Source organism: Pomacea canaliculata, linkage group LG9, assembly GCF_003073045.1.
Source record: "Pomacea canaliculata isolate SZHN2017 linkage group LG9, ASM307304v1, whole genome shotgun sequence".
Classification (NCBI taxonomy): Eukaryota; Metazoa; Mollusca; class Gastropoda; order Architaenioglossa; family Ampullariidae; genus Pomacea; species Pomacea canaliculata.
Window position 1 is genome coordinate 15,082,911 of NC_037598.1, and position 23,895 is coordinate 15,106,805.

The following is a 23,895-nucleotide window of genomic DNA, read 5'->3' on the forward strand; positions in this document are numbered from 1 at the left end:
CTTTCTGCCAGAATCTATAAAAATTAGTCAGAAATATATACATCTATCGCAGCGCTTGACTAAAGGGAAACACGTACAAAAATTAAGGCATTTGGGTCTGTTTGCTTTTGTTTTTCAAAGTACATTTCAGAAATATTTTATAGATTTTGGCTATAAACAGACTTGCTGTCATTAAAACTATTATTAACTTATCTTAAAAAAAAAAAATCCCGATCAGTGATCGAATCGTTCTTCAATATATATATAGGATCGATAAATAAATATAAGCACTGACATAGGAATTATATAACGGTAAACTTTTATTTAGCACTAACTTGTCGATTTAAATTTCAGAGTCTGCTAAAAGTCTACAGTACCTTTCCAAAATACTATATATACCCTGCTGTGGAATACTTATGACTGTATCTAAGTGAAGCAGTCGAGAAAGGATCCCGGAAGTTGACACTGGATACAATATGGCGCCACGCGCGAGCAATGTCTATAAATAGATGAGTCGTATTCCAAGTTTCATTTTGGACAAGTGAATGAAAACTAAAAAACAAAGGCCTGGCTTTGACTCAGCGTAAGTAATTTTAAGTAAGTTTGTGGATACAAACTTTTAAGTCTTTTTTCTTTCTTTCTTTATGTACATTTAGATATTTGATGAAGAAGTCGAATTCCTTTGTTCGGTTTATTCGATCCTTCCAAAAATTCCATAGTTGATGTTTATGGTTCTGCCTTTTTGTTTACGAAGATTTGAAAGTAATCGATATTGTGATTGTTATGGGAAAGCTAACTTGCAGCAGTTAATAAAGATGCATATATCGATCGCTAGCACATCTTGAGTTCAATCAGCGGATCACGTGTGGATCGATCGATGGACGGATCGACGTGTCTCAATTTACAGGTTTCTTTGAAACTTTCAAGGAAGGCATAACCTCGACACGTTTTTATCGCGTATCTTAATAGTTTACATTTCCCTCGACATATTCTGTTGTCTGTATTTTTTTGTAGATTTCCTGTGTATAAAAACTTTAGTTTTTAATTTTTGAAACCTGTACACTGTTATAATTCTTTGTATTTGACATGCACAACAATTAAATTGAATTATAATTTATATGGTTTCTATAAACATGAAGGAGTAAAAAACAACAACAAACACATGTTTATTAGTAGGTGAACCAAATAGTCAGGTGTAACTGTTTTTATTTCTTTTGTGCTTATAAAATATAGTTTAACGACCCACTTCAGTTGTCAATGAAGTTGCCATGCATCAAGAACTGGGGGACGATAAACAATGGACAGTGGAACGGGAACTTGGAAGAGGATCATTTGCAACTGTCTACAAACTAGTGCATGCACATACAGCTGCTTCCACCAATGCTGAAAATAAGGTCATATCCTGATTTGTCAGAAATGCCACTGTATAGTTGCTCTTCATCCAAGTTTGCCTTATCTGTTTATTATTACTCATGAAGGAATGAAATTTTAATATTATAAAAATTAATATTATTTTATAAAATTATATAAAAATTATAAAATTATTTGCAGTAATACTTTGTAGTATTGTGGGTCAAAAATATATTTTTCAACCGATATTATCTCAAAGACTGCAGCCAAACATATTTGTGCTTTTGATACAGTTTGCACTCAAGGTGATAAATGGACAAGGATCCAATGCACATGACCGAGAAGAGGCCTTCAAAGAATTTAGACTGATGCAACGCTTGTCACATCAACACGTGGTCATCTTTCTGGATTCTTTTCAAGTAGATAAAGATTTGCATCTAGTGCTGGAGCTTTGTGAGGGAGGAGACCTGCGCACTTTCTTAGACAGGCTCAGGTAAAACAGATTTACGGATGTTTACTTCCTGCTTGAATAATAACCATATATTTTCTAGGGATGATGGTATCTCGATCCATCCCCTTCCATCAAACAGCTTAGAAATGAAAAATGATATAAATTATTTCCAGTACATCACATTATTATATCTGCACTAAACAGCACCATTGTTGTGGTGGTGGAGAAAGACATTTCTTTTAAAGTATCCCCTCACAATATGTGAAAACTCTAAATATCTGTTTCAGAGAACAAAGAATGCGTGAGGCCAAGGTCAGTGTGGGAGTGAAGGAGACACAGGTGATCAAATGGACAGAGCAGCTTGCCAGCGCTTTGCATGTGAGTGCTAGTGCTTGCCATAAGACAATATGAAAAGCTGTAATTGTTGAACAGCATTAAACAATGTCACAATCATTGTCTTTCACTTTACAAATATCTATCTCTTCATCAAAAAAATTGAGAAGCATTTCCCAGATGCTATCTTACAGGCAAAAATAATTAAACAGCCTAAGGCAGTAAAATATAAACAAACATTAGAATATCAAAGATCAGAATATAAATGAGATCTTATCTTAGTGGGTTTTTTTTTTTCAAATGTATTTTCAGTACCTGCATGGGGAAAAGGTTTTGCATCGTGATCTGAAACCTCAAAACATACTTTTAAAGAATGAACAGCACTTAAAAATTGGAGATCTTGGCATTGCAAGGTAAACATATAGAAGTCATTCACTGTCCTATTTATTTAGACATTTCACGTTGTACATGTGTATGTGTGTGGATCAGACAGAAAAGGAAGGCAAGCATATACACGACTATGCTCTAGACTTGCTGTATTGTTATCTTTTGTGACACTTGCACTGTATTGTCATCATAAAGAATATTATTTCAGACAGCTTATCTACACACAAGAAATGGTGATGTCTTACAAAGGCACTCCACTGTACATGGGTCCAGAAATTTACAAAGGCTCTCCTTACAGTTACAAGGTATTTTATATTAATTTACAAAGCTCCTTAAGAAAGTGTTAAACATCAATCTACATAGGTTTTTATTTTCTGTGGTCAGAAGGAGTTTTTAAACAATTTGTAAAAGTGCATTTAGAAGAGATTTACGCTAAAAGGAGCAGGCTAAGCAACTATGTCAGTGTTTGTCCATTTGACATGTTTTCTAAAGTAACTTCCTGCTCCTTGGTGAAATGCTGTCTTGCAGGCAGACATCTGGAGTCTTGGGTGCTGTGTCTATGAGATGATGTCACTACAATATGCATTTCATGCCAGCAACAGATACCAAGTTGCATGGGCAGTAATGTCCAGTCAGGTAACAATAATCGATGTTGACATTACTTCATGCTTATAATTACACCATTTAGGCAAGCGATCGTTGACTTCTGTACGCTGAAAATAGAAGTTAAATCTCTTTGGATTGTCATGATGAAAACATTGTGGTAAGTAATGCAAACTTTAAAAGTCAAAAGATTTAGCATTATTTTGTCAGTTTATCTACAAAATGCTTTTAAAATGTTGCTCATTCTTGTGTGTGCAAACTAACACAAATGTGCATATTGTTTTATGCATATTCTGTGTGTCCATTCACACAACTAGTGCACACCATGTAAGGTATTAGCTCTTCCTGCTTTGGGTAGCTTCATGTACAAGTTTTGTACAGACGCATGCTTTTGCCATGAGTAACAGCTCTCTGGATCTCTTTTCTAGGTAAAACCACTTCCAGCTTGTTACAGTCAAGAGTTGCAATCTCTTGTCTTCAACATGTTGGACAAAAACCCAGATGCTCGGCCTTCTGCTGCTGATATTGTCTGTACTATTCAGGTAAGATTTGAACTTCCATGTTTGGCAGATGCTATGGCATCAAATTTATCCTCTTTGCTTTAAAACAACTTCATACACTTGTCCATAACTTTGCATTATGAAGGGAAAGATGTGTGGATTTGAATTGGTGGATTACAGAAGGCAACAGCTGTACCTTTTTCTTTTGTGTGTGTGTCTTGCAGCTAGTGGCTGTTCTCATAATAATGTCTATAAATTTTTCAGAAGCAGTCTTTTTGGTGCTGATTGTTACAACAGATCAAGTGTGATCATTCTTATAGTTTCACTTTCATAGTGTTAATGGTGGAGAGTACAAACTATAGGTCTTTAACATTTTTGTTCTCTATAGCATAGTGATGAAGAAGAAAGCTATTTAGTATTACATCACAGTTCACAAATGCATTAAAATTAGTTTTGCCACGCTGATAAGTCATGCACATTGATAAATAGAATCTTCTGATTAAGTGGAACCAGCTTTGATCTGGCTTCCCATCCAATAATAATTTCCTAAATTACTTGTGCAGGGTTTGCAAGATTTGACTTCACAAAGATGCCAGCAACAGGAAGTGCTTAAGAGAGACAAATGCTGTAGCATTACACAGCTCAAAACTTCTCATCGTGACATAGCAAATGCATTGTTTAGGTTCCTCAGCAGAGAGCATGCAGCACAATCTAGTCACATGGCCTATCTTGCAAACACATCCATCTGCCACAGCAACAGAAGTAAAAACTTTGATGCAGGGGAAGATGTCTCCCATATTAGTATCTTGCCACAGCAAGACACAGTACTCAATTTACCTACAAAAAGAGAAGCACATTCAAGCAGTGAGAAAAGCATTACTGAGTCAACGCAAAGGGGTATTACAAATCATTATCATGACAGCACAGCATTCAGCCAAGATAGAGATAGCACAAGCACCATGTTACCTAAATATGAAATCAGTTGTGATGTTGAGAGTTCCCCAAATATGGAGAGTTCTACTGAAACCTTGCAATCTCCAAACCATGATCATCAATTTTCTGATGTAGAGAGTTTTAAAAACTCAGACAACCAAAGTAATTACCCAGATTTAAGTAAGCTTACCTCTGAAACAGACTGTAGAGCATACGCCAGAGAAATTGTTAACTGGGCAAAATCACGACTAGTTACACTGCAAGAAAACAAGACTTCAGAAACCATGAAAGAACATGATGTAAATGTCCTCAAGGAAGATGCAACCCCAGGAGCTGATCATTCAGAAGAAGAGAAAAGCAGTGATATTAAGCACAAATCTGTGAGTTTACATGTGGTCTCAGACCTCATTTTGTTAGTATATACGATCATGCAAGTTTGGTAGCAATATGCAGTTTGTTTTCTACTAAATATAAAACATTTCAATATGACTTTACAGAGATTTATATTAAGCGTACTTTTAGAAGGTTTTGACTAAAAGCCCCATCTGTCCTAGCGCTGAACTGTCCACAATTTATGAGTGTGGTATAAAAAAAAAAATGCTTAGCATTTTCTAATAGAAAACCACTGAAGTGCTTTTCCAAAACAGTGAAAATTAAACAAATGGTGTTCTTACCCTAATCCTTTGTAAAGGGGTATTTTCCAGTGTTTACCCAGAAATCATAATCAATATTCAGCTTTACCTGATGTCTGTAATACTACCACTGGTTGAGCTGGACACCCTCAGGGTAGTAGTATATTAGAGGAATTTGTGACCAGTCCCAGCCCACCTGCCAAATATGTAATTTACCTGAGGGGTCCTGTGTCAGTGAATGTTTACATGAATAACTGCAACATCAGTTCTGGTCACTGCCTTAACAAGCAACTAGTTTTTGTTCACCTCATTGTCTGTGGATTGAATAATTGCACACATTCACACAGTTTTCTTCTACTTCTTCAGCCATACCTTGTTCTCTACCCTAGCAAATGTGATTCCTGTAATTCACACTGCCTATTGGCTAAATCATTCAAGAAAGGGTTCTTCAGTTGCATTCCAACCCTCTTCCTGGAATAGCTTCTATGTGTAAAAAAGCCACTTAGGAAATAACTCCACAGGGTGAACCCATCAGTTACAGATTACCCACATATCTTATGGGTAAAGCAAAGATAACTGAGATTTTAGTAATTAAAGAACACATCTAACTTCATATTAGCAAGATGCCTTTCCTATTAAATCTTAAATTTTTATTGTCCATCTCAGGGTGGAGCTGTACCAAAAAAAGCGAAATTTAAAGAGAGTAAAACTGAGAAAGGTATTATTTAATTTTGTTCCTTAGTACTGTAAGCACTTGAAAGAGTTAACATTTCTAAGTTTATTTAATTGTTAGAGAATTTTGTTTAATGTTTTGTTTTACGCCATCAGTTTTTTTTTCCCCCTGGATGCAAAATCTTGTTTTTGAGTTCTTGCTGTAGGTACAATTTTTACTACATTCAGTTGATATTGTTGCTTGCTTTTATTTAGGTAATTTTCTTTCTTCTTTTTTTTTTTAACTTAATTTGATTATTATGTTTGTTCATTTTAGAACATACAGGAAAAGTTATAAGAAAATCTGAAGAGAAGGATTTATATCTTTTGCAGAATAGATCAAAAGAGGTGAGAAGTTCAATGTCAATAAACTCTTGAACATCATGAATAAAAATCTTATGCATAATAAAATAAACCACCATAATTACATGATATGTCTATCATACTGAGTTTGGCTTTTCCTTATCTTTACACTTTCACAACATATGTAATGTGCAAACATGTATTATGAATAGACACAAATGTGACTGTACCATTTAAATGAAAACAGTACAAATGCCAAATTGTAGTACTATAAATCAAAACCTTGTCAGTGATCCATGTTGTTTTCAGGGCAATGACAAAATGGGACAAAATGGAGCGATAACTCTGTTCACAAGAAGCCAGCGTGTAACTTTCAAGAAAGATGCTCACCTTTCACAAGATAAAGACATAACAGATAAGGAAATTTTACTTTGAGAAAAGGTACGTTCATTGATGGGAGTTATTGTTAAAATCGTGCTAAGCTAATAATGCCAGTTGACTGAATACCTTCAGCTAAATGGGTGACTCCTGCTTCATCACTATAATTTATAAATTATTTAAAAGGCTTTTGTCTTCACATAACAGAAAGAGATGGACTATGTAAATAAATTTTGGAAGTATTGATAGAACTGTTCCAGTCAGCTTATTTCTACACATCTCTCTTTTCCCATTATTTTTCATAGACATTTGAAAGATGATCCTTACTGATTTTCCACTTCATGGACAGCTGTGCAAGAGTGATCACAAACATTGCAACATTTAGTGTTGGGTGATGACTGAACCTGCACCTACACTGGTGTGAAGCTGGTCAGGTTCACATTAAAAAAAAAAAAAAGAGAGAATTATAGCCAAGCTGAACTATTGATCAGTGTAATTATTCATCAAAGCAAGACTTAAACAAGCTGAGCAGGTTGTGTGAGGTCAAGATAAACTTATCAAACAAACTGTAATCTTGGATTCAACTTTCATTCTACTCCTTGGCCTCAGGACGAGTAAGCTCCACTGGCTGTGATTGAGAAAAGATGTTGGTGCTAAGCTTTCATTTGACTGTTTGGACTTAGCACATATTCCAAAGCAGCAGCCCTTTTCTGATTTTTTTTTTTTTTTTTATGGGCCACCCAGCAGTCAGAATAACAAGTATCAACTCAGTCTGAGCATGTGTGCCAGCAATACTTCTGCTATTCAGTCTCTTATTGCTTTCCTTTGGACCATCAATCTTACTAATGTTCATGTCCCTGTTAATGTGGGTCAGAAGAGCTTGAGACTGGTAAAATCAATAAAGCTCCAGAAAAAAGACAAAAGAAAGATATTCTTTTTCCCAGAACTCAAAAAGCTCATCTTCAGAGCCTATGCAAGTTACAGTCTAAATCTGTAACCCTAGTATTGGCAGCTGGCTTTTTATTAAAGTATTGCATATTTTCTATTAAGCTTTATAATTATAATTGTATCTTCAATAAAATTGACTTATCAGTAGTTTCTACTAACTCCACATTTTGTTCTTCTGGTGTTTAATGTCAAGTAGATGTAAATATTGTTCATTCAGAAACACATTTAAGTGCTAATGTACTTTGTTTTACCTATATTTTGTATCATTCACATGCTGCACAAGAGAATGTTGCAGACTTGTTATACACTTAAAAAAATGACTTTGCATGATCACATAGTGTTGCATAATGTGACCTTGATCTCAACATGAAGATCTAAGAACCAGTTTTGAAGCAATTTTTCAAGTCTCAATCAGTACTATGTGAAGGTTTGCAGCTACAAGACTAAAATTCAGTTTTGTTACCTATCAGCTTTTTCACAGGGCATAGGGCTACTTGAAGTAGCATTTGTAACAGTCTGTGAATACAATTATTTTTCATAAATCTTTCACATATTTTTAGTGATTCAAGAAATTTAAAGTCTTGCAGTAGATTAATAGGAAGGAAATCTGTGGTGGTTCTAGGCAGGGTTTCAGGTTGTGTAGTAAAGTGTAAGGTAAAAAGACATGTACTTCAGTGTAACAGAATACTTGCCAAAGGTGTAGGAAGCTGTGATTGAGACTGAGGGTTTGGATGGAAACTACCAATCAGGTAGTAAGCATGAATGTGTGTAATGAAATGTACATCTGGCAAAAAACTGACATATTTATGATTATGAAATAAAATGATAGCCTTTATTATTCAGGAATGAGAAAAAAATGATCTAGAGGTGAAATAAAAATCTAACTGATCACTAAATAAATCAATGTTGGATTTCTGTTGAGGACTGCTTTGTGATTTTACCTAAAGCTCAGTAATGTAAAATGTACAGAAATCCTGATATGGGAAACTACCTTCTTTAAAACAAAGCAGAAACTTTCAGATGATAAAAGCTTATTTCCCACTTCCTTAAAACACCATGATGACTATCAAACTAATGTTTTACAATAATACACCATACTCAACAATTTTTACCCAGCAGAATGAAGTCATTTAAAGCTGCTTGTATGACACTACCCAACAAAATGTTTCTGCTCTGAAATACATTTCATATACTCAATTATAGTGAAACACAAGACAGTCAACCATAAACACCACCAGTTCCCCCACACCCTTTGTTCAAACAACGTTCCAGAAGAGTTTAATTTAAATAATTTAATTTAAATACCTAAAAGCTATCAAAAGGAAATTTCTTAAAACAATCTTTGGCATACCAAGGATACCTGCACTTTAGGAAGTGTATGCAGATCCAATAAATATATTTTCTAATCACAGAGTGCAAAAATGGGGATAAAAAAAAAATTAACCCTAAACCACCCTCACTTTTTCACACAAAATTAAATGAACCTTTCCACAACAAAAGCTTATGGGAGGATGAGCAATGTTACCACCATACACAATATCTGGTTTAGGTTTTTTGCATTTAGGGTTATGTTGTATCTTGCCCTTATTATATTCACAAACCTCTTCAGCGCTGATCCCCTTTCTGTGGTGTGTGTTAAGTTGACAGCACAAAAGTTGTGCTCACTAGTTGGAGGTGTCACTTAACAGATGCATTATTGGATTCATGTGTGTCTGCTGCATGGTGCAGGGATGGCATATAAAGTTTGTACTGTTTAGATCATCTTTCACTTTTCTTGGTAAGGTACATGTTCTGCATCATTCAAACTTTTCATTTCTGAATCCTGCTTACATCACATGATTTTGTAAACAGACACAAAAACTGTGGTCCACATTTCCAGGATTTTTTAAATGCACAATTTAAAAAAAATAAATTTGGCACCAATAGTAAACTGTATCACAGATAAATGCAGGAAGAAACCTGTTCACTTATTTAAAGGATAGGGAAATAGAATCCCCTCGACTCCTTCACCCTCCCCAAAAGAAAAAAAGCCAACATAATAGAGTCTGTGCTCAAATGAACTCCACAGCATGCAGATGAGATCCGGTGCAAAACTGCAAATATATTTAAAGTCAATATTTTGGTCAACATATTTGTCTCTAATATAAAACTTGCTTGTCAGTTAATTCATGTTTGATAAATGGAAAATTGCTGCCTTTAACAAAAATACCATAGGATTTTTCCACCTTTCAACAATGCCCTAATTTCTCTCTTGCGATGGGCTCCATAGGTGCCAGGACATTCAGATGAAACGTCTTCCAGGAAGGTACTCTTTTAAACACATTAGTGGCATGGATCCAATCTCAAAGAACTATCTGAAAACCTAGGAAAATGATGCATATGTCTTAGGGTCAACTTTCACAGAAGACACATTTCAACAGCCTCTGCAGGTCTGCTAGCACTTTTCCATCAACATGGGCTTTTTTCCACGTGACTTAAAATGGAGTTGAAAGTCAGCGTAACACAAAGGAACTTCTTATCTCAAATGAGAATAAATGCACGCTGGTGAACCATTTGCATCACTTCCTTACTGCACTTGCATTCCCTTCCCTGCATAAATTTTTTCATTACACTAAAGGAACACTGATCCTTTTCCTTTTTCACATCGTCTTCTGACAGCCTTGACACCATGGCAGCCAAAGATCACTCAGAAGCATCTACAACAAAATCACACAACCACACAAATGTGAGTTTTGGACTCAAAAGAAGCCCGCAAAATCTGTTTCTTTTGCTCTCACTGTCTGTTGCCCAATGAATAATGTATCGATGAAATAATAAATAACGATATGCTTCCTCTCCTTGAAAGTAACTACCACAACCATTTCACGGACTGCGTCACTGCAGAGTTGGTTTTTGTTTTTGTTTGCTTGTTTATTTTTTGTTTTAATTTTGACATCTCGTGAACACCATGGCAGATTCATTATGCCTTGAATATGGGCCACACACTGATCTCACACAAAGTCACATATAAGCATACACTTAGTTTATTTGCTCCAGTCTAAAAAAAGAAAGATTATAAAACATAACAGTACACACACAAATGACTAACATCCGGTCATTTGGGGGCTGAAGAAAACACATAGGGCAGCTGATGAAGTGCTGACTCTAAACAAGGAAAAGGTTGCATTTTGTGATGGTGCCCCAAAAGCTCAGTTGTTCACAAAATCCTGTCTTCTTAAAGAAGAAAATTTTCCTCAGTTATTAAAGCAAACACAAAAGCACCAACAAACACACCCAAACCAATGGCATGAAAGGGCCACGCAAAAGCATGCTAGTCCTGGTACCAATGCTGGCATATGACGATACTACAACACAGCATCCTGTTATCATCGTTGTCAAGTGCCAACGTTCCCTAAACCACAATGAAGACACTATTCATGCATTATATGTCTAACAATGCAGGATATACTAAAACAAATATGATATTCATCTTCTGAAAGTGGGAATGGTGCATACAGATTTGCTTCACAGTGGAAAAAGATCCGGTCTTGAACGATTGGAAGCAAGGGTTTCCTATTGGTGCAATGAAAATTTGACACCACAGCACAAAACCTCAAATAAAGGGAAGCCAAGTCTGTTCTATCTTCAGCTTTTTCCCCCCTGTGTTTTTTTTTCCGCTCCTTTTCTCCTCTGATCTTGTCATGAAACACTCGATCACGTCTACACAAACTGGATTGCTATAAACACTTGTGACAGAATAAGAGGGAACTGAGATATTCAAAAGAACTGCACAATACACGGTATAAATGCACTATGTACATTGTATGCATGAAAACACACTGATATTTTTCACACTGCAGAAGAGCTCCTCTGATTGAATAAACTGAATATGGTAGAAGTCTCTTTGCTCACAGTTTTCACAAATACTGAAAACATTCCCTTTGTGAAATAATCACTTTTAGCTTTTGTCCAGAAATTTTCACTTATCACTGTTCTTGACTGATCACAAATAAGGATGCCAGGCTAATCATACAAATTCTCACACGAGGAAGCCTAACACACAATTTTCTTTTTTTTTCCACTCATGATGTGAGTCCACAAATTCAAGAATTTCCTTCTTGGAATGGGAATGAATGCACGTTGATTTTAAAACCAGAAGAATGATGTCAGCTGAAAAAATGTGGCCGATTTTCACTCTCCTCAGCTCATTCAGATGTGTTGTTTTTTTTCTCTCTTGCAGATGAAATGCTGAACTCTAAAAAGATAAGCAAAAATTAGTAACAAGAGATAATTTATAGTTCATTATTTAAATATCTGCAGTAATAATACTTTACAGCATCTACTCAAATCTGCATAATCTGTACAAGATGACCTGTATATACACTTTATTGTTAATTATCAAATCTGTGCTGGATTAACCACACGTATTTTGGTACTTATTTTTTATTTCAGCACTAAATTTGCATTTGCTGTTCAACTTTATTTTTCTAGTGATTAATGCTGAGCAAACATTTTGGGTTTGGGGCCCTATGGTCCACTGGGGGCAAGTAGGAACAAGAAGTCATTTTGGGTGGAAAGAAGGGAAACAATGTAGGTTAGCAACAATATAGGGAAAGCTACTTAATTCACTCAATGCTACGTTCATATTTTAGTCACCTTGCTGAGACCTTCCCTATCCATAAAGATTAACATGGACTATTCCTGTGTGTGAAGCATTGTTCACAGACAGCAACACAAGAGTAGACATGCACTATGTGATTCAGTGAATCATACTTAAAGTCACTGCACTGTGTGATAATACTTAGACTTTATAAATAAATGCCATGTCTGTTTTTGACAAGTGTTCCAAAATGCAAATCTAGATGGCTCAGTCTATTCGGGTTGATATCAGCAGTATATATTTCTTAGTTTTTGTTTAATAACCTTGTATTTTCTAAACTCTATGAGCAATGGTGGGGGGGGGGGTGGCGGCGGCGGGAAAATATAGTGTTTTATGCTGAGCAATATGCGGAAAAAATGCTGAATCTCACAAATACTGATGAGTGATGACTTAGTGGTGAAACCACAATGCAATCAAAGAGCTGCAACCATCGTTTTGGATATCTTCTGAAGACAGGTTAGAACTTTGCCCTAGCACCACATCCATTAAATTACTGCAAATATATAAAAGAGCTCTTAAGTGAACTTGAATTTGAAGGAAAAAATTAGACAGATATAAAAAATGCAGGCCAAATATTAGTAACTAAGTATTGATGCAAACTATTTTCAAATATGCACGTACTCTCCAGCCTTTACAAAATACTTTCCAACTTTTCAGCCAGGTATACACAAACTTTGTCATTTGCTGAAGCCCATGTTCAGATAACATCAAGGTGTTTACACACACAAAAAAAACATCCAAAATAATCTAATTTTATAGCTATAGGCTAAAAATGACTCAGTTTGCAGGACTTCATTTAAATGGAGTTTGTAAATGCATATTGTTATGGTATTTGCAGGGCAGAAAAGGATTACAGAAAAAGATTAAAGTAACCATCCTGAATTTTAACTGAAGTTTGAGAACACAGCTGCTATTACTTCTTACAAAACAGCACCAATCCTTACCGTAATCTGCAGCCTGCCACATTATGATGCCGAAGTCAGCATAGGAATTAACTGCAGGTATAAACACAGATGGTACTGATGCCTCCAAAAGGGGTACAGCTCGATGTGGTGTCACTTGGCACAAAGCTGGTGACTTGCCATGAATCACTGTTCTTCTTATAAAAAGCTCCTGGAAAAGCTTCAGTTGAAAATTCAAGATTCAAGATGAAGTACTTGTAATACTTTCTGGATCTTGCTGTGCAGAACCTAGTGAAAACTTGCATGAGCACCAGATGACTACAGTCAATGTGCTAAGGCGCAAAAGATGACAATACTGATGTCTAGGTGGTTGATATGGTGTAGCACACAGGCAACCACATTTAAAGTCTCAGAAGAACAAATAGTTTGTGCACTCTGCATGTTCTAGCTAGTATGATAAACTACTGAAAAATGATTTCAACACAGCATAAAGCAAAGAAGCAAAAAAACAAAGCCATATCCTACTTTTTTTTAAAATATAGAAACACACTTACATGCTAGCATACCCAATGTTAGGCATGTGGCATGTATTAACTTTGTATTGTTTAAAAGAAACACTGGCAAAAATAATTTCATACATCTGCTCACCTAAACTAAATATTTTATTAAAAGCAGGTACTGACCATTTGAATGCTTGGATTTTCTGCTTTTGGCCTGATGTCAAACTGCGGTATGTTTTGAGACTGAGGCATTTCGGAGGGGTGTGGGGGGAACTGTCTTATAATGGCCAAAGGAAATTAATACTAACAATAAAAAGTTTTCAAGACAAACTATAAATGGCCATACATGCTTGCTGCCACTGTACTACTTTGCAAATACAAAAAAAAAATAACCACATTAAAAAAAAGCATTAAAATTTTCAAAAAACATTTGTTGGAGACACAGGCAGTGAGAAAGACAGGCATTGTTGATGCTAGCTTTTTACTATTTCTCTTTTTGTTTTTGGCTGACAGAGCCACCTAGAGCTAATGCTGTCTTGTAATTTATCCAAATTTTAACAAAAATGTTGACTGCATACACAAAAAAATAAACTTCCCACATACAAGTTTACTGAAGCCACCCAAAAAATAAAGGTAAAAGGAAAAAATGTACAAATCGGAGAAGCATCTCTTTGAACATGATGCATCCTGACATTTATAAATGTCACAGGAGAGGACTTAAGGCAGGGGAACATCTCTTTCACATACTATTTATACTGGTCTCTGAAAGAGAAGTGGCAGGAACATAAAACTGATATCTGATAATACATTTAAAAAAATTTAAATAGTTAACTTGCTTTAGTCCACCATGTACTGAAGTTATTTGCTATCGAAGTGAAATTATACATTTGCTTTTATCCCTGAAAATACCACAGCTCAGTTACAAAGAACAGGACCATTTAGATGCAATGTTAAAATTCAATGAATGTAATGCAGTGGACGTTAAGAATGTTAAAGTATTTATATCAGAACAGACAATCCCATAGCCTGCATTCATCCACCTACAAAGGAATTAATGGCTTATGAAAGATCCAGCCCACACCCACCCAAAATGAAAAAAAAAAGCCCAATAATGCTGGGATATTAGGCATGACGCCAGCAATCTCATCCATTTTCATTTCTATGGATTCTTCTTGTAGTTTTTGTTTTTTAAAAACTAAACTGATCTTTCAGATCTTGCTGTAATGTTTTTAGACCTCTTGACAGTTCACAGGATTTTCCCTAACTATACTAACTGCAAAAAGTGAATGTTCTGACACGTCACAACACTTGTCAATATTTAAACCTAGTTCCAAAATTCTCATGTTGATACAGTTTTGCACTTTGGAAATATGAACTTATTTACAAAAATTGTTTGACTGTCTGAACATATTGTACTACAACAATGAAAAGATTCCCTTGAGCAGTTCTTACAAAACAGCCCAAGAAGTTTTAAGAGGAAAGATCCTCCTTGCCATGTGAAAAATGGCAAAAGGCTTTTGTTAAAACCTAATCTGTCAGCCTTGAATTTTCAACTCAAATAGCATATGCTTTGTAGACAACCCAACAGAGCTTATACACAAAGTATGTACTATAAATAAATGTCAAAATTCCCCACAACCAGAAGTGCATGGCCACAGAAGATCAAAGTCCTAAAAATTATGCTTCCTTTTCTTCAGTTCAAAGACACTACTTAAGTTGTACATACAAAAAAAGAATATAAAACAATACATTGTTTCAGGTGTTTGAATTAAACTTGAAACATATTTTGCTGCAATTTTAGCATATAAAGACGAGACTGCTGTAACAGAAGCTAAAATAATGAATGCCAATTTCTATTTTAAAAAACAGATATGGTAAATACAAACTATTCATTTAGTATAATACAGCATTGTTCAACCATTTTCACATTTCCTTAACAAGAATACAACATCCACAATAATTCAGCTGAAATTACAACTTTGTTCAAGAACATACACAATGATTGCATGTTCTGTGTCATCCTTAGCCACATATATGATGTTCATAGAAAAAGGTAAAAACTGAGATGGATTAATTACAAAATTCCCTTGACTGGTCCATACCTGAAATAGTCCAATTAATGAAGTGGCATTATTGTCCAATAAATCTTTTTCTAGAAATTCTTTTTTCTTATCAGCTCATTGCACGCATGCAATATATATATAGCCAAGTAACTACTGATGTACAATCAATATTTGCCAAAAGAAATATCAGTCCCAAGCTTCATATTTTATAATAAGACATTAGTAGCATGATGACAGTTTGCATATTTCCACTTCCACAATAACCATGATGTGCACCACTCACATGTACAGGCATAGATGTAAAGCTTATAGAAAGAAACCAGGAACTACAGCTGTTTAGTATTAGGTTTTTAAAAAACTGCATACATTTTCTTAAAATAAGTTTGCTCTTTTCACCTGATAAATAAAATGTAAGATTTCATTTTCTACTTTCAGTGGTTTTTCATTCTCAGTGTTAACCACAAACAAAAATTTGATTTCAGAACTGGAGTTGCCAAAACAACTGACCATATCGTTTTCTTTTTACTATTCCAAAAAATTTATGAACAAGCTTCTGACAGTTTTTTAAGTTTATAATGAAAAGTTCGTACAAAGCACACACACAGATATATTTATGAATGTTTACGGTTTTAACAGAAGATATGATCAGTGCATGAGCATATTAAAGCAAACAGTAATTCAAGGCAACTACAGTGTGTCACGCTAGAACCTAACTAGCAATAAAGACTGTTGATCATGCCTCATGACTGGATGTAGTTGTAGCATAAAATTTGCGGAGATCAGTTGGCACCAATTACAACCACCACCACCAGGTACTCATCTTTAATGCTTGTAAAATCTGGGGGAAGTTTTGGTGACCGCTGAAGAAGGAAATCATAACCAAACTGGCAAGGTGGGAACGCATGTAGCACACCAACATTTTTGTCTGAGGAAGGGTTTGGTGGAAGGGATATGACACCTGCAGCTTCTTTTTGCTTCAGATAGGAAACTAAGTTTTTCAGGGGTCGCTGCTGTGCAATTCCCATCTGTTCATCATAGTTCTGAACAGTAGAGGGCATTGCCAGGAGAATGCAGTGGCCATGTGGACCTGCTGTTGAAATACGCCGGCCAACGTCATCGAGTTTAGGCTGGTCTAAACGGAGCCTTTGGGTTATGCGCAGCACAGGTGGCTCCGTGCTGGTGGGATCTCTCATTAATGTATCCACAATTGTCACATCACCACTTACCACATGCATTCGTGCTGCAAATGCACTATTTTTCAAAATAAGAGCTCCATTCCAGGCCACAGGATAATTTTTGGCAAGATCGTTCAAACTCCGTATGTGCTCTGTTGCTCCTTCCTCTCCTGCTTCACTGGCTGATCGATCCACTTTATCTTCCCGTCTCACAGTATCTCGCTCACCAATTTCTGACCTTGCTTTGCTTGTATTTCTGACTTCAGCATCTCTAGCTACACCACGGTCATGCTGAAAATCACGTCTGTCTGCTGACCGACTTCGACGCTGGTAAGCAGGCCCACCACTATATTCACCTGGAGAACGAGGTCGCCGTCTGCGATCTACACTGTCTTCTGGATAGTCACCCCAATCATCACGTCCACCTCGTCGACCCTCTGCATCATGAGCATGGTCTGACAAACGCTGATTATGTCTGTATTCTGGTGGTTCCCCATCTCCATACCAATCATCACGGCGACTTCGTCCTCTGTCTATCTGTCCACTACCATTGGGACTTCTCCAAGGGCTGCCTCTATCACCACTAGCATCTGGGCCACCATATCCTCTGTGATTTGGTGGCGCTGGATGAGGAGGATTGTTGATATGAGACACATCAGCAAAGTCAACACGTAGTCTACGATCTGGACCACCAAGAGGGTAACCTCTCATTTCTTGGCATGCTGCTTTTGCAGCATCAATACTGTCATACAACAAATAAGCATAACACTTTCCTGGTGGCCAGGTAATTATCTGAATGGCACCAAATCTATCAAACTCTTGTTCCAAAATTTCTCTAGAAACCCATGGCCCTATCCCACCAATCCACAAGCACGTTGTAGGTGTCACTTTCCCATAACCAATTTTACATTGGAATTTTCCAATGTATTTGCCAGACATCTCAACTTTTGCTCTATGTGCACAGTCCAAGTTAATAAACTTTATAAAAGCATATGCATTTCCTTGTCCCTTCTGTGGGCGCTTGATATCTATATCTTCAACAATACCAAACTTCTCAAACATTTGTCTTAAATCTACCTCAGTGATATTCACATCAAGATTACCCACAAACAATGTACGAGTTGCTTTGTCATCAAATTCTGGATCAATATGGTCCAGGTGGAAAGGAAACTTTTCGTTTCGAGATCCTCTCTCATGTTCATGAACAGGAGGACTGCTGTACATCATGGGTCTTTCTGGTGGAAAATTTGGTGGGCCCCTTCCTACTGGAGGACCATGTCTTCCACCTCCACTGGGTATTCGACTACTCATACTTGGGTGCGGTGGAGGAGGATGCGGTGGTGGTGGTGAATTACGACGATTATGAAAGTAAAAGTGGTCTCTATTGTTGAAGTCGTTTGGACTGCCACTCCGTCTTTTATTGTAGACAGGGTCTATGCGAATTGGCCTATCAAATAAATCAAGTCTGCCTTTATGCTTTGCTGTTCTAGCATCTTCGGGATACCTAAAATTTAGATATGCTACTCTCTGATCACCAGAGAACGTCACTTTCACGTTCATTTCACCAAACTTCCAATATTCGTTAAGAAGCGTCTCTTTCAACATAGCATCTGTCACTTTGCTAGGAATATTCGTGATGCACAAAGATCTGTATTCATTATCACCACCACTTCCTCCACTACGCATATGTGGGGGAATCCCTTGCTCTTGTATTCTATCATCACGAAAACTTTTACGAGGGGAATCCATGTCATCGTAATCTCTGAAAGCTTTCCCCTCCCTCCCCATGAACTTACGACTGCCTCTGCGATCGAAGTCTGGACTCAGTCTGTCTCTGACCAACTCATGGTCAGGAAGACCATAAGAAGATCGTGATCTTTTGCTCCTTGGGGAGCCATCTCTGTCTTGCTGGCGTTTCATCTTCGAAGCACTGCGAGATATTGAAAAGATTTTTAGTTTAGTAGATAGCATTTACACTTACAGCAACGCCATCTTGAATCAAACAGGAAACCGCAAGCATCCAATATTTGCTATGCATGCGCTTCTAAAAGAAAATAATTTAACTTAAAACATGAAACATTGAAATAATTATATTTATGGAGCTTTTGTTTTGCTTCTATTGCTTTAAAGTCTACATATGGCCTAAGGTTTGGATATTATTTTCTTGGCGTATGTACAAATATGTCAAGGAAGAGAGCGCATTAATACATATCTGAAAGTAGTTCAACTACCGACAAGATTTGACCTTTTTAAAATTTGCAATCATTTCATAAAAGAACTTCCGTTTGTAGCTAAATTAATCCAGTAGTTTTAAAGTTTGTTAATAAAAGTAACATTTAGTGGGTCATTCGTGGGATAGACATGAAGCATGTTGAAAAAAGTGGTGATAAAGGGAGGAAATGATAGCAAAACGTATAATTAAATCCGTTGGAGTGACCTCCCTGCTGTTGACTGCTACCTCGTTGCCTTTTATTCTGATGACAGACTGCAAGCACATTAATATAGTCTGCGGTAATATAGAGAGTGAGCTTTTTCTAAGGTTCTCTCATGAAAATCTTCCAACCGGTGTACTCGGAATGTACTCATCATTCTCAACCCGTTTCAGGGTTCAAGACTAAGATTAAAAGTGCAATCCTCAGAGACTTGCTCGTAATCTATATATATATAGTAATATCACGCTTCATTGGTAGTTACTGGTCTACATTCTAATCAAGTCTCGTTAATCTCCTGTCTCCATTCTGCCATCTTCATCCTCCTCCCCATCATCATCACCACCTCTCAGGAATGGTACCGTCGTTGGTCGGGTGGGCAGGGGAAGCCCCCGGATAGAGCGGCTGCTGACAAAATTAAGGCCCGCCACTCAGGCCTGTCAAGCGATGGTGAGCATGTCCTACGCGGGACACCTAGTCTCCTTCATGTTTGTAAGCCAGTTCTTGCTCTGACGACATAGGTATCTACCAAGGTACCTGAATTTAAGACACTCTTCGACAGAGTGTCATGCCGGGTCACATGGCCAAACAATGACGCTTGACTCTTTCAAACAGGTTTTGCTGGTGTCCTACGAGTGTGACGACCGTGCTCAGTACAAAGTAATTGGTTTTATGTTCCCTATACGAGATCCGGCCGGGGAGCAGCCTTCGTGCATCCTCCACATGCACTTAATTGTTCTTACAAGAATTATCTCCTCCAGAACAGTCCACGTTTCACATCCGTAAAGCAAGATCGGTACTACGAGGGACTTGTACAGATTGTACTTTGTAATAAACCTAGTGTTACGCCAGATCCTGTCCTGCTATAGCTATTGTTGCTGTTGCTGTCGCAGCATCACCTTCTTACTTAAGAGTGGCTCAGACTAGAACTATCCCCTACCAGATCCATGCTGATTTTTGCAAAGATCACTTGTAAATATTAAAAGGGGGTCAAGCCATGAGAGCATGTTGCAAAAAAGTGATACTAATCTACATAATGCAACATCTGTACATTCTTTTCAAATATTAATCACGAAGGATCCACCACCTGAAGAAAGATTATAACTGCTTAGTGCTGCAAGTTTCGCTTGCGCTGGACAATTTGAGAGCGTATGCACTCACTTTACTGTGTCAATCGATGGAAGAGATCGATAAACAAGAGAGCGAATACCTGGAGTTTTTCTCACTAGCACCAGCCAACCGAAGGAGAATAGAAAAATCAGTTGGAGGAGACATCCGATTAAGATCATTGGGAGAAAAGTACATTTTCTCTCTCTCTCACACACACACACAATCTGCTATCATCGCGAGATTTCCCCCGACAGTGTACATTAATTCATACCTCCTTCACGATGGTCTAGCTTCCATGGAATTGTCTGTTTGCACTAATTATATTTCTTGGTTTTCCGGCATGACTTCATGGAATGTACAAAGAAAGGCTCGAGTGGTGAGTCGAGAGCACGACCTGTTACGGGGCGTCCAGGTAGGTCACAAAACCAAACGTCAAAACCATAACAAAAGCGTGCACAGAATCTATCCTATTCTCTCCTGTCTACAAGAAATATGACCAGTTTATTAGATCTCCAGTCAGACAACGTAAGTATAAATTTGACGGGACCATCGTGAAAAGATGATGATAATAATAGGGGTGATGCAAAAATGCAAAAACAGAAAAGGCAACAGTTTCTTAAAGATCACTTTTAATTAAAAAAGCAAACAAATGAAATGACCATATATATACAAAGCGTTCACGTCCCTTGTACCCAGGGCCGCCGAGAGCCAGTAAGGACCCGGGCAGAGGATCAAACGTGTAGTACCCCCGCTCCATAGGAAAAATCCCAGAGAGAAGAATATGCTACTTCAACCTTACTTTAAAAGAAAAAGTAAAGGAAAAGAAGAAGGAAAAAAATCCACTGACCAAGACCGGGCCCCCTTCACAGCCGCGGGCCCGGGTACACCAGACTACTACCCCCCTCTCTCCTCAGGCATGCTTGTACCTATGTGCGCACGTGCGTGTGTGCAGAATAAATCACTTGTGACACGTGGCATGGGAATGGTGACTGGTGTTAACACAGCCTTCTGTCAGGAAAACCGGGTTCAAATCCATTGTTTATCATTCCACGTCCATATCTGAATCATGCTCTTACAAAAGTACTTTTCAGTGTTCTAACTGGTCCCCTGATCAGGTGTGCCTTCACAATCTACGCTTCCTTGCCACTGTGACCCTTGGCAGTGTGAGGAATGCCTCTCTGTCCTTCTACACACAGCAGAATGTGTGAAGGACAAGACGGCAATTACACTCACACAACCTCCGGTGTCGAGGGCCCAGCCAATCATTGCTCCAAAGGAGCATTTGACGTCTTAATATTTACAAAAAACCTTTCTTTGCCTCCTCCTCGCAACACTACAACAGTCGCTACAATGTCGCTGGTTACCTGTTAGTTGTATTTAGACAGCTCAAGTTTTGTTTGATGTAAATACTTCACTCAAGATATACACCTGTCTAGCTTCTCCAGTTTAAAAAATACACATCGTCCACTTCTCGTGCACGTGCCTGTGAATGCCCCTTCGTGCAGTAGGCCATTTGACAACAGCGTGATTGTCAGAAACAATGTTTCTAGACTCATCGATATCATCCCAAAGACCAATCTCGACAACTACTGGTTCGTAGCTGAGTCCGTCATCGCAGAATATAAACCACCAACCCATTTCCGCTGTCACGGGAAGTGTGTTCTGGTTGGTTCATTAGTGATAAATCAGCAAACTTCCGGTTCAGCTGTTCAGACTGTGACAGCTTAGGTCACAGACTTGCATAGATCATGGATGTGTAATACAAGTTCGTGCATAGATCATAGAGGTGTGTGACCTGGGTCAGTTATAGCAAGCGTGCTTGGGAGTGGAACGCACTTGCGGTATCACCAGGACGGTTGATAAATACATTGACAACAATTTTTTAAAAAAAAAGGCTTTAAAATACAAACATATTTAATAAATTCAATTCAACTGTTACGTGACTCTGATTAAATCATTTTTCCCAGCCCTAACATTTACATTTTTTTCAGATTTTATGAAGTGAGCTAGGACCGACTTACACACATACATATATAGAGAGGCCACTGGCACGTGTGAAAATTAATCCTGACCGGTTTAAGGCCAAAGGATTTAACAGTCGTCTCCAAACTAAATGGTCGTTTATTAACTAAACATTTTCGAAATTTCGAAGGTCAAAGAAAGACAAGGTTGAACAAACCCTACAGGGTGTGTGAACTTTAGAGGGCGCGATAGTATCTCGGTTATGGGAGACGCGATTCTTGTTCTCGCGTGTTGGTGTTCCCACAGGCTATTTTAGTCGAAGTTCTAATCTTTATCTCATTCCCCAAGTGAGTTTGCCTGTAGTCAGCGGGAAAATCTGTGGCCTAAATGAAGACTATTAGTAGACAAATGCTGTCACTGCCAACGCATGCAGCCTCTACAGCGAATGACAGATGGAGTGACGGTTGCTTGAGAGTGACTTGGTATCTGTATATATTAAGTATACTGTCATGCAACCACACGCACTTTGCGTCCTGTCAAGTCAAAGTCGAGGGTTTTGACAAGGCATCATATCTAGCTAAAGGAAAATTAATTAACGCTGAATGATATTTATAAATGTGACATCAGTCTGGGTAACTGTGGTGGGACAAATGGGAATGAATACAAACTTTTTACTTAAAAATGAGAAAAAAGGATGAAATAAAGTCCCGTCTTGTTCCGTATATACAATATACCATTACTGTATTTTAGCAGCGTTCAGAGAGCTGGATGGAATTAAAACCAGGAATCCTTACTGGATTTACATTAATTAACAGTTATTAGCAGAAGTTATAATTGATATCTGGATGAATAGGTGCAGAAGGCCTCAAGAACACTTTCGACCGTCGCACGACCTTTCGATTTGACACACTTCCCTGGAAATAATTGCTGGCCGCCAGCTGAGTTGGCCATATTCGCATCAGCAGACAAAAGTGGATTTTGAGACTGAGGAGACAGCGATTTCAGAGCAAGATAATGATCCATTTACTGATTTTACAGATACTGATTTTCCTGAGATGAAAATCTTTATTGTCTATGTTATATTTTCTTGTGTAGTAAATATAAGTATGTATTTCCTGTACTATTTGTGAGCTGTGTTCGGATTGGTGGAATTGGCCCTCAGGACATTTCTGGCAACCGGATTCGTATGTGACTAGGTTACAAAAAATCATGCAGGAAACATTAACAGTAAGTGGCGATGGCACGTGGAAAAGTCACTGAAATCACATAGTGGGCACAGCTGTGACCACGAGACTCATCAGCAAACTGAAACTGTCGGACTTATCAACAATGACAAATAATTGTTTCGCACTAACGTATTTATAATGCTAACAGGAAGCGGGAGTCGGTCATTTTCAAGTTGGTAGGTCCTGTTCGTTTCTTTAGAGGATACAGAGTTGGGCGATCGCCAAAGGAATTCGTTGACTAGATGATCGCCTTATTTGTGAAGATTAAAGCTCACATTTTAACAATTCGATGGCATCTTGATTCCACAATGATTCCTTTGTTGTGAACTAATCCGCTGTTTATGGACCGCTGCCAGAATGCAAAACTCTAATAGCGAGCAG

The 23,895-nt window shown here is 37.6% G+C and overlaps 2 protein-coding genes across 8 annotated transcripts; one reads left to right on the top strand and one right to left on the bottom strand.

Moving 5' to 3' along the window:
• Positions 1–412: 412 nt before the first annotated feature.
• LOC112571550 (serine/threonine-protein kinase Nek4-like) lies at positions 413–8,409 on the top strand. 6 transcript variants are annotated; one of them, XM_025250599.1, is made up of 13 exons: positions 414–562; positions 1,213–1,373; positions 1,623–1,822; positions 2,068–2,158; positions 2,426–2,526; positions 2,709–2,805; positions 3,029–3,136; positions 3,532–3,645; positions 4,167–4,916; positions 5,835–5,886; positions 6,157–6,227; positions 6,492–6,623; positions 6,866–8,409. In XM_025250599.1, exons 2-12 carry the CDS (start codon positions 1,248–1,250, stop codon positions 6,615–6,617), a joined length of 1,836 nt encoding a protein of 611 aa, XP_025106384.1. In that variant the 5' UTR covers positions 414–562; positions 1,213–1,247; the 3' UTR covers positions 6,618–6,623; positions 6,866–8,409. The 6 variants fall into 6 exon arrangements, with proteins under 6 accessions (XP_025106389.1, XP_025106390.1, XP_025106384.1 ...); XM_025250603.1 differs by having other exon boundaries at positions 442–562; positions 1,231–1,373; XM_025250601.1 differs by lacking the exon at positions 414–562 and adding an exon at positions 670–910.
• Positions 8,410–10,515: 2,106 nt separating this feature from the next.
• On the bottom strand, positions 10,516–21,897 carry LOC112571548 (putative RNA-binding protein 15). Of its 2 annotated transcripts, none has more exons than XM_025250597.1 (4): positions 21,755–21,897; positions 13,092–18,717; positions 12,518–12,640; positions 10,516–11,742 (listed from the first exon to the last, which is right to left on the bottom strand). In XM_025250597.1, exons 1-2 carry the CDS (start codon positions 21,889–21,891, stop codon positions 16,392–16,394), a joined length of 2,463 nt encoding a protein of 820 aa, XP_025106382.1. In that variant the 5' UTR covers positions 21,892–21,897; the 3' UTR covers positions 10,516–11,742; positions 12,518–12,640; positions 13,092–16,391. The 2 variants fall into 2 exon arrangements, with proteins under 2 accessions (XP_025106382.1, XP_025106383.1); XM_025250598.1 differs by lacking the exon at positions 21,755–21,897 and adding an exon at positions 21,174–21,589.
• Positions 21,898–23,895: the final 1,998 nt, after the last annotated feature.